The sequence below is a fragment of the Sceloporus occidentalis genome, unplaced genomic scaffold (assembly GCF_023333645.1).
Source record: "Sceloporus occidentalis isolate IW3139 unplaced genomic scaffold, rSceOcc1.0.p SCAF_329, whole genome shotgun sequence".
Taxonomy (NCBI): Eukaryota; Metazoa; Chordata; class Lepidosauria; order Squamata; family Phrynosomatidae; genus Sceloporus; species Sceloporus occidentalis.
The window spans coordinates 443888-455416 of NW_028317309.1; the positions used below are offsets into that span (position 1 = coordinate 443888).

An 11529-nucleotide genomic window follows, 5' to 3' on the forward strand; every position below is an offset into this window, starting at 1 on the left:
CAGCCTCGGAAGTCGGTGACGAAGTGTGTATTAGTTTTAGTTAATGGACAATGAATCGGGGTTTTTTCTACCCCACGTGACTCTCTCTGACCCCTAAGGTTAATTCCAGCCTTTGAAGTAACATTTACCCCCGTGGAGGTAAGGCCTCGGTTGTCTCTATGGCAACGCAGAATTCCCGCACATGCGCAGTCGATACCTGCGCGTTGTATCCAGTGCTGGACTGTAAACTTAAAGGTGCAGTTCCACTTCGACATTGATTGACAAACCACAGCAGATCTGCCATTTTTTCCTCTTAAAGTTTATTCACCTAAAACAACAAAACGTTTAAAACGTCTTTTCAGTTTTTGTGTCATGTGACAATCAGTGCCTACTTTTGTGTCATGTGACAATTAGGTGCGCTGGGCAAAAACTGGCACCATATTCAATCAATCTCTGATTGGCTGATAAATGGTCATCATGGGGTTCATTGCAGAAGGGGCAGAGCCCAGAAGTTCCCAGGTACGCATACCCGGTGCAGGCTGACCGACGCGCAGAGGGACTTCGCACAGGAGATCAGGAGATAGTATCAGTATTTCATCCATCCACACAAATCTGATACCCCACTCATAAGTAATAATGGAGGAGGAATAACTAAAAGACCCCTTTCCTACAAACTGCCGAGGATGCAGCAGTGATGGTCGGCGACCGGCAGACTGGCGATGCTCGGTTGGCCCTGGCCCTTGAAGTCTGGCGGCCACAGAGTACCTAGTGTATTTGGCACCAGGGGCCGACTCTTTATTTAGCACCCCATGCTTTAAAATGTAAAATCTCCCACACTCTCCCTCATTGTCACCCTGCTTTCTCTGCCGACCGCCTCCGTGTCCCCGTCTCTCATCCGCTGCTCCTCTCCTTCTGTCTTCTTTCTTCGTTCTCCCCTCCCCCCGGGTACCAACTTCATTGACCAGGCCTCCCGCAGCGCTTTCTCGAAAGGGCGAAGCCTCTACACACACACACCCTGTCTCCCAATCAGGGGAATAGGGAGATAGGCTCCGCCCCTTTGCAGAAGTACTCCAGAAGGCCCGATCAACAAGGAGGAGCGGGCAAAGTGAAGAAGCGGAGCTGCGGAAAAGGAGACGGGACACGGAAGCGGGAAACCCCCAAATGTGTGGCTTTTATTGGTTATTGTTTTATATAGAAATCAGAGGAGAGGATTATAGAGGGGCGAGACGGGCAAGAGAAATAGCGGCTAAAACAGGGTTACAACAATCCAGGTGGGAGGTAATGAGGGCATGGCCAAGAGCGTTGGCGGCATCTTGTGCTAGTGGGCGGTCACATGATCTATCCAACTGACCCATTTAGGTCACAGTGCCAGGATATGATGTCATATCCCAGCGCTCCACAGCAGGACTGCGGATTGCTGTGTCATATTCTGGCCCAGGCCATCTAGCCCTTGGGCAACTACCGAAGCCACAAAACAGCTATCCTACAACCTATCACCGGTGAATGAGCCGGTTAGAAGGATGGTCACCGGTTTGCCCAAGCAGCCCGTTAACTCTAAAGAGGACGGGGCTGGGTTGGCACAGCAGCCTTTAACACAGTTCGGTCCGGTTCCATGGGATGGAGAGAGAAAGAGAGGGGGGAGATTGAGGGGGGGGGGGCTGAGAGAGAGAAAAAGGGGATGGAGAGATAGAAGGGGATGGGGAGAGAGAGAGAAAGTGGGAATGGAGAGAGAGAGAAAGGGGATGGAGAGAGAAAGTGGGGATGGAGAGAGAGAGAGAGAAAGTGGGGATGGAGAGAGAGAGAGAGAAAGTGGGGATGGAGAGAGAGTGGGGATGGAGAGGGGGGGGGAGGTGGAGAGAGAAGCATGCACGTGATTTGTCCGTGTCCCGAGGGAGGCGTTAGACACACCGGCGGGAGGAACGTGAAAACAGATATCGCTCTTTATTGATTATTAGACGGCAAACGACACAAGCAGCACATCACGTAACAAAGGGCGAGGAGCGTCCTGCTCGTAGGAGCTTACAATCTAGAGGTTTTGTTCATAGATATCGTTTATGAGAAGCATCTGAGAGACGTTCCATTTTCATAAATAAATCAGCAGAACTCTACGACTGGATGAAGAAATAATGTGGAAAAAAATGCGAGGAAAGAGAAAAGAGCCCCAAATCTCCATAAATGTGAGTCAGGAGGAGGCATTGGTATACCCCACAAACATAGGGGGGGGTGAATGTATCCCCTCGGGCCACAACAATGAAATGTTGCTCCAGGGGTTGTAATTCTGGGGATATACATAAACCTAGAGAAGACAGAACCTGCCGGCAGATCGGCCCCATCCGGCCCCCGTTTCTCCTGCTGTAAAGACTCAAACCTTAATCAGTCGTTGGTCTCGTCTTAGTTTCAGGAGCCGTATATCTATCCCATGCATGTTTAATCCTCTCACTGTATTACCCTCTACCACCTCTGCTGGGAAGCTGTTCCACTTATCTACCACCTTCTCGGAACAATGTCATTCTACTGAATATAATTAAATATAATTAAATAACGTTAACTAAGCTTTTAACTGAGCTGGTAACAAAAAAACCCTTTTTTTTTTCTTGCGAATTAGTGTTTTTTTATCATAAATAAATGCAATGGAAGAATGTACAATTTTTCAAAAACTGAGTTTAAATATTTTAGCTTAAATAGGCAGAATAAGTTCAGAAAATCATTAAAAAAAACGTCCATCCGAGAACTATGAGTTTTTTTACGCCACCGGCATTCATGATCGCTGCCTCTCTCTCCCTCAAACTGACTGCGAGGCCCCGTCGTGGCGAGTTGGGATTTTTTTTTAATATTTATTTTTTATTTTTTTTTGTTGAAAAAAATAAAAAAAAAAAAAAAAAAAAATGTATAAACCAAAATCAATTTTTGACCCCTAAAGCAGTGGGGTTTTTTTTCAGGTTAGAGTGAAATTCCTATAGATTTCTTCTGCAGATCCACAGATTTAGAGTAAAAACATAAATAACCTTATTATAAAAAAAAAAAAAGTGCATGTATATAATCTATTGTTAACCCTAATACATAAAAAAAAATATAGTATATGTACAGGACAAATTATAATTTTTTTTTTTTTTTATCTGCACCGGATATGCATTTTTTTTTTTTGTAATTTTCCAAATTTGTTATTATATTATATTTTTTTTTTTTTATGAAGGATTTACGCCAAATGGAGCTTTTCCCGGGCGTGAAGTTTCTGATGTTTAACGAAACCCAACTTGGAAGAGAACAGCTTCCCGCACTCGGGGCACGAGTAGGGCTTCTCCCCGGTGTGAATGCGCTGGTGCTGGACCATGTTGGACTTGTCGGTGAAGCACTTGCCACACTCGGGACACGAGAAGCGCTTGGTGCCGGTGTGGATCCGGCGGTGGATGATCAGCACCGACTTGTTGGAGAAGCATTTGCCGCACTCGGGGCACGCGAAGGGCTTCTCGCCCGAGTGAGTCCTCCGGTGCGTGGCGAGGTTGGCCTTGGTGGAGAAGGCCTTGAAGCACTCGGGGCAGGAGAACGGCTTCTCCCCTTTGTGGATCTTCTGATGCGTAATGAGGTTGGCGCTGCTGGAGTAGTACTTACCGCACTGGGAACAGAGGTAGGGCTTCTCGCCCGTGTGCGTCCTTTGGTGGGTCACCAGATACGACTTGCTGGCGAAGCACTTCCCGCACTCCGAGCAGGAGAAGTGCTTCTCGCCCGTGTGGATCCTCTGGTGTATGGAGAGGTTGGATTTGCTGGAGAAGCACTTGTCGCATTCGGGACACGCGAAGGGCTTCTCTCCCGTGTGGACCCTCACGTGTTTGACCAGCTCCGACCTCCTCAGGAAGTCCTTGCCGCACTCGGAGCACGCGTACGGCTTCTCCCCCGTGTGAATCTTGAGGTGCGACGCCAGCTCGGTCTTCCTGGAGAAGCGCTTGCCGCACTCGGAGCACAGGAAGGGCTTCTCCCCCGTGTGGATCCTGTGATGGGTGATCAGATTGGACTTGTTGGAGAAGCACTGGCCGCACTCGGAGCACGAGAACGGCCTCTCGCCCGTGTGGATCCTCTGGTGTATGACCAGGTTAGAGTTACACGTGAAGCCTTTCCCGCAGTCGGGACACACGAAGGACCTGTCGTCCCGGTTGGTCCTTTTATCCCTCAGCAGACCGCCCGAAAAGCCGCGGCTCTCGCCGGCCGGCAGGAAGACGTTCTCCTCGACGTCCTGCCCGGCGCACAGCTTATAAGCGGGTCGTTTTCTGGTCTCCTCTGGTGTCTGGTCTATTCCTCTACAAACGTTCCGGCTCTGGACCGAGTCGGAGATATTAACGTGGACGCCGTAGTCGGGGCAGTGGGTTGGGGCAAATAGATCAGGGTGGTCTTCACAAGGGGATTCCTCCTTTATACAGACAGACGTGTACTCTATCTGTCGGTGTTCTTCTTCAGCGTAGACCTCAGACCAAGCAGGTTCCTCCTTAAGCTCGGTAGATATACGGGCATTAGGCGTTTCTTCCGGGGGGGTTTGAGGGTCAGCACCCCAACAGCTCCCGTCGTACGGCGTCGACTCCTCCTTTATACAGATAGACACATACTCTATAGGTGAATACGCTTCCTCGTAGGGCGGCTCCCACTTGATGTCAGTGGACGTTCCATCTTGGCACGAGGCGGGCTCCACCTTAACGCGAGGAGAAGAAGTCGTACGTTCCGTCTGCGTAGCAATATCTTCTTCTTTCCGTCCCGGGGGTTCCTCGGGGGCGTGTCTGTCTGTGGATCGGAAACAGAAACACTCTTTTTTGTATCGTTGATTGATAAACGTTCCTTGCATAAACCCTAAAATATATATTATTTTTTTTTACACTTTGGGTTATAACGGTGAGTTGGAATATATATATTTATTTTAATTCATATTTTTTGTTGGTTAATCAATAAATTACACTTTTTAAACCCTAAAAAAAAATAGACATACGGCTCCTGAATCTAAGACGTGACCATCGGCCGATTAAGGTTTGTTCAGGAGAAACGGGCGAGTAGGCGGGGGCCGGATGGGGCCAATCTAGGTTTCTTTTAAATGTTAAATGGAATGAACTCATCTCAACGAGGAAGCGGTGGGTTTGTTCGGTCCGTTCTCTTACCGATCCTCTCGCAGGACCGGTCCTCCTCCGCCGCCTCCGCCGCCTCGTGTTCTACAGACCTGCCCTGCGGCTCCTCAGAGGGAAACCCCGCACCTCCTTCCATCTCAGACGCTTCCTAAAGAAAAACAAAACCAGTTCATAAATAATAATAATAATAAAAAAACAACTTACATCCGCAGGCAGATCGGCCCCATCCGGGCCCAGTCTACTCTGCCCATGTCTCCTGCTGTAAAGACTTGTGCGGGGCGCGGGGTCCTCACCCCCATGACAATGGACCAGGCAGCTGTTATATGCATTGAAGTGCTGTAGCACTCAGACATGACCATGGGGATTTTGGAGTGCAGCTTGAGGTTAGGTGATAGATAAGTGGAACGGCCTCCCAGCAGAGGTGGTAAAGGGTAAAATCAGCAAGGATTTAAACATGCATGGGATAGACATACGGCTCCTGAATCTAAGACGAGACCGACAACTGATTAAGGTTTGAGGTTCTACAGTGGGAGAAACGGGCGACTAGACGGGGGCCGGATGGGGCCGATCCGCTGGCAGGTTCTGGGTTACCATGATCACCAGCAGGTCCTTTCCAGCTGCACTTAGATAAATAACGTCTAGTTAATAGCTAAAGAACTTGGCATACGAATGAAGAAGCTCGATACCTGATCCCCGGCGGCTGCCGTCACATCAACATCTCGCCAACGTCGCCCTCGATTAGGTTAGAAGGCGGAGTCACCGAGACGGACGGAGTCACCCCACCAGAGATCCAGGTCCCGCCATATCTTCCTGGCACACACCGCCCGAAGCTGCTGGCGTCATCCTCGCCAGGTTTCTTCACAACGATACCACCCTGCAAATAGATACATTGTAGATAAACGGAACAGACACCCAGCAGAGGTGGTAATGACTAATACATCAACTGAAACGCACAGGGATAGGCATACGATCCTGAATCAGGACTGATTAAGGTTAACAGATCACTGCCAAAGAGGATGCGTGACATGTGCAGGTCTCTGATGTCACACCCACTCCCATCAATCAAATATGAAGACACAGCTGCAATCACGAGGGCCTCTGCTATTTACTGCTGACTGGTTCATGTATGTACAACGACTGACGCTCAAGCCGATTAGGACTTAAAATCTGATCGCCAGGACAGTTAGCAGCTACCCTCCAGAAATCTATCCATTCTTTCCTGTAGGAGAAGTATGAAGAGGTCCTTTAAGGCTCCAGATCATTTTATTGATCTAAAGATACAGACATATTGGAGCCTCCATTGCAGATCACTTCCATCACACCCCCACTCCATAACAGACGTCCCCACTCGTGTTTACCCCCTTTCCACGCTCACAGAGCCATAAACAAACACAATGACTTCCATATAACGCCTCTACCGACCTGCCCGACTGCTGCTGCCTGGGAGTCCCCGCACTATCTCCACTACGCCTTCAACCCTTTGTTTTTGCCAATCCAGGGACTCGCTGGGATGCTAGAAACAGAAACTTCCGGTTTTCCGGTGGCGCGCCGGAAGCGACTACACTGTGGGACAACGCGCAGGCGCCGGGTCCGTTTGCCCACACTAGATGTGGAGTCGCGTTGCCATAGAGACGGAGAAGCGCGATGGAGTCGATTTGTATAGGATACACATTTCGCCCATACAGTGCCTTAGGGAGTTTTCTAGCAAATGCATACGTGAACTTATTCCTAGAAAATGATGTTTTTTTTTAATTTTATTGTAAATAATGAGATAAAAACCTAAAATGTGCCCCCCCCCCAGCCCAGAACTTTGCATTGGCATAGATTACGTTGGGCCCCCTGGACCCTGTATAGAAAACACGCGCCAGGGATGGCCACGGCTTAGGCGTCCGGCTGCGGAGTGGTTTCCATGGAAACAGCTAAGTTTTGGATTAGTACAGGGAAAGAACTTATGAAAGAGAGGAGGCGGGAGCGAGAGATAGGAGAAAGGATAAAGAGAGCGAGAAGAGGAGAGACAAGAAAGAAAGGAGAGGGGAGAGAGAGAAAGACAAGAAGAAAAGAGAGAAAGAGAGGTGTAACGGGACTGAAGAGAGAGTGAGGAGAGAAGAAAGGATGGAGAGGAGAGAAAGAAAAGAGAAAGGGGGAGAGGGCAAGAGATAGGAGAGAGAATAAAGCGAGAAGAGGAGAGAAAGGGAGGAGAGACAAGAAAGAATGGCGAGGAGCGAGAAAAAGGAGAGAGGGGGAAAGAGATGGAAGAGAGAGTGTGAGAAGAGGAGCGAGAAAGACAAGGATGAAAAGAGAGAAAGGAAAGAGGGGTAACGAGATATAAGAGAGAGTGAGAAGGGAGAGAAGAAAGGATGGAGAGGGGAGAAAGAAAAGAGAGAAGCGGAGGAGAGACAGGAAAGAATCTAGAGGAGTGAGAGAAAGACAAGGAACAAGAGAGAGAAAGGAAAGGAGGGAAAGAGATAGGAAAGAGAATATGGAGAGTGAGAAGAGAGAGAGGAAGGAGAGACAAGAGAGAATGGAGAGGAGGGGGAGAAAGACAAGGAAGAAATGAGAGAGGGGGCAATAGATAGGAGAGAAGAAAGGATGGAGAGGAGGGGAGAAAGACAAGGAAGAAAAGGAAGGAAGAGGGGACAAGAGACAGGAGAGAGGATAAAGAGAGCAAGAAGAGGAGAGAAAGGAACGAGAGACAAGAAAGAATGGAGAGGAGCGAGAGAGGGGGGAAGCTTTGAAAAGAGAGGGGGGAAGCTTTGGAAGAGAGAATAAAGAGAGCGAGAATAGAAGAGAAAGGAGACAAGAAAAAATGAAGAGAAGAAGGCGGAGATGAGAGGAAAGAACGGGCAGGAATGACGCCACCTGATGCCAAACGCAAATCCTCCCACTCCCATCACTCCCAGTCCAACACAACCGCAAAATAAAATCACGTTTTGGGAGGTATATTTATTGAAATAAATCTGAAGACAGTAATAGAAAAAAACAATTCAGGGTTAATAATAATTATTGTTTTTATTTTTTATTTATTGTATTATTATCTTCTTACTTGCCCTTTATAAACAGCACTGTATTAGCCTCTACCGCTTCTGCTTGGAGGCTGATCCACTGATCAGTAAAGTAACTATTATAGATTCTTCAGCTGGGGGGGGGGATTAAACCTTCACCATTAAGAGAAGCTGCAGCCCCAGAGCTGCAGTGTCCCAACCCCTTCCTTTGTGTTGTTTTTCATGCCAAAGAGTCTCTCTTTAAGGGGTTAAACACAAGTTACTTACTTGAACTTAAACGCTTCACCAGCTTCCGGTCTCTCGCAGACATCTAGCCGCGGGCGGAGAGCATCACGGGACATGTAGTTCCCTCTTGGCCTCCCGTGTAGCACATACTTCAGACGGCGCATGCGCCCATAAAGGGAGCGCTTTGTTGCTATGGGGACGGAGGGGCGTGGTTTTTACTGTCTGGATCAGGGGGGAAAGTGCCTCGTCGGCCATGGCTGATTAACCTGAATATTAATTTTTTTTGCCCTAAAAGCGTTTCCGTGGGAAAGTGAGTACTGAGTGCCTGGGAGGGGGGCAGGAAGGCAGATATGTGGTGGGCGGGGGTGGGGCAATAGGGGTGCTAGGCCTGGAGGGGGTGCTTTGCCCTCCTGGGGGGAGACTGGGGTGCCTAGAAGGGAACTTGTCATATATATATATTTATTAATGTGCTTCTGTGAAAGCCAGTGGTGGGGCAAACTTTATATTGTGGGGCAGTTACCATGGAAACTGCCCCTGCTCATTGCTGTCTATTCAATTAATGGCCTGGCGTGTTTGACAGGTGCATAAATGTACTGCCATCCAGATCTCCAGTACATATATGCAGTGGGCTGTTAAAGGGGCCGTTTATTGCCCCTGTAAAGGACGATGCGTTATAAGGTGATTTATAAGTCATTTATTCCGCCGCCTTTTAAACACTGAATAAAAATGACTTACTTGAGGTAGAAGCTGCAGCTTCCCCGTCCTCACCACCGATTGGCTGCTTGAAGAGACAACGTAACGCCGCGTTCGCCGGGCCGGCTCTAGATCTGATTGTCGGAAAGGATATCTCGTGCCGGGGGGGGGGGTGTTCAGCCTGCACAGAAAATAGCCCCTGGGGGGGGCAAATGGGTATGGCGGGTTCTGCAGAGGGGGCATCATGTTAATTATAATGGCTGGGCTGCCCCTTTAGTCACATCAGCTCATCTCGCTCCGGGCCGACACCTACAGGTAGAGGGGCAATAGCCCCTCAAATGCCCCTGGATTAAGTGATGCCGACAGAGTCCCTCTGCATCTTTAATGTTCCGTGTAATGTCTTTCAGGCGTTTCTTGTGGAAGGATCCGGCCCCCCGGGGACCGTCTGCTCGGTCGGATCTCTTTCAAGTGGATGCAGCGCCTCCCTTTCGAGCTCCGTTATAGAAGGTGTGTTGGAAGTGGAGCTGGGGAGGGGTGTAAGTGGTCAGTTGCACGATCGGTGCGGCGTCACCTCGTATGTGTAACGTCTGGGGGGTTTTGTGTTACCTCTGAGGTGACCTGCCTGATCTTGTTATAGCCGGCGGTGTGGATTTACTGCTTTTTCTACACAACTGACGTCTACCACAAAAGAGAACATGTCTATTCTAGCATTACCTTAGGTCAGCCAAGGCACGTGGCCACGGTTCAGACTTGCTGGCCCAAAATAAAGGGAGCGCAAGGTCCGTTCCCACAGGCCCCGTTTCGCTGCTCACTCGGGAAGTGTGCTGTCTGTTGATGCTGAGCACCGGTGTAAGATGTCATATTCCGGTGTTCAGCACTGAAGCTACTGTGATGGAGCAATGAAGCAGAGTCCGTAGGAACAGACCTCGCACTCCCACAACAGGACTGGGAAGGAGATGGGGGAGAGATAGTGAGAAAATAGATCAAAGGAGAGATATAGTGGGAGATAATGAAAAAGAGGAGAGATAGGGAGAAGGGGGGAGAGATGGCTTGAAAATGGAGAGACAAAGGGGGGAGATAGTGAGAAAGTAGATAAAAAGGAAAGATATAGAGGAGAAGGGGAGAGATGGCATGAAAATGGAGAGATACTCCCCCCCCCCGCGCTGAGGCTGAATCGCTGGCCCCCCTGTTTCCTTTTAAGTGGTGTTCGCAAAAGTTGAAACATTTAGGTATTTGGCTTGCGGACGACGTGGGGCTTCTGTATCGCTTCAACTCCCCCCCCCCCCCCTTCTGGCTGCGCTTCACAAAGATTTTAGGGCTTGGGGTTGTCTTTTTGTCTCCTGGATCGGTAGGGTTCATACGCGTAAGATGAACGTGCTTCCCAGGGTTTTATATTTGCTCCAGGCTTTACCTATCTCCATACCACGCTCTTTCTTTTCGTCGCTGCCATAGATATTTATTGCATTTATTTGGGCCCGGAGGCCCCCACGGTTGGCTATGGCTATGTCACAGAAGCCCAAGGCTGCCGGAGGCCTGGGGGTCCCTTGTCTGCGTACCTATTATTTGGCCTGCCGCCTCCCTCTGTCTGCTCTTTTTGGCGCTGCCGCCGCGTCAGACCCTTCAGTATCTGCAGTTGGGGGGGCTTCATTCGATCCGTCCCACAGCGACATAATCTGGTCCGGGGGGCCACCTCTTTTGAATCGTTGCATCTGCGAGATGCCCTCCCGTCCCATGGTGTTTCTGTGTTGTGTCAGGTCCTTGTCCATCACTCGGACGATCCCTTGCCCCCCCTATGTGGGTAGGTGGGAGCGGGCGTTGAATGTGTCATTGTCTAGGGCTGAATGGGAGAAGATCTTTGCGCTGACGCATGGGTGATCCATTAGCACTAAAACTCAGGAGATGTCATACGAGCTTCTCTCGTTGTGGTATCTTATATCTGCACGCTATATTTCCCGACTGCCCCGATGTCTGTTGGAGGTGCGGGTCGCAGGGTGGGTCCGTCCTCCATCTTTGGTGGGACTGTCCCCTTATTGTCCCATTTTGGAAAGCCGTACATGACACTTTACACCGTTTCTCTGACTTTCCTCCTCCTTTTCGTCCTGTTAATTGTTTGCTGCATCACACTTCTCTGTCAATATCGGCGGTTCGGCATTTGTTAAACGAGGCCAAAGCTTTAATTCCCCTGCACTGGGGTTCGCCGACCCCGCCATCGCTGCAAGAATGGGTCGGGAGAGTGGAAAACGTACGCCATCTAGAGGATTTGGTGGCCGGGTCTACTAAACGGGTTGATAAGCATCGGCGTCTGTGGTTCTACTGGTCACGCTTCTTAACTGACCCTGCGACACAGGCCCTGAGGTGTTAGGATGTGTGGGAGGTTGGTGGTCCTACTGCCGATATTTTCTGAAAATGGAGAGGGGGGGGGGCAGAGAGTAGACTGCTAGAAACTGGACATTATACAGTAAAAAAATAAAGACCGCTTCTGTGTTCTATAACGTCACTTTCTATTTCTCCAAGTGTCGGGGGTATCT

The 11529-nt window shown here is 49.4% G+C and overlaps 1 protein-coding gene across 1 annotated transcript; it reads right to left on the minus strand.

Annotated features, from left to right (window-relative positions):
* Positions 1–3175: 3175 nt before the first annotated feature.
* LOC149274473 (uncharacterized) lies at positions 3176–5217 on the minus strand. The gene is made up of 2 exons (XM_089505449.1): positions 5115–5217; positions 3176–4746 (listed from the first exon to the last, which is right to left on the minus strand). The coding sequence occupies exons 1-2, from the start codon at positions 5215–5217 to the stop codon at positions 3176–3178; spliced, it is 1674 nt and encodes a 557-aa protein (XP_089361575.1).
* Between the last annotated feature and the right edge of the window lie 6312 nt (positions 5218–11529).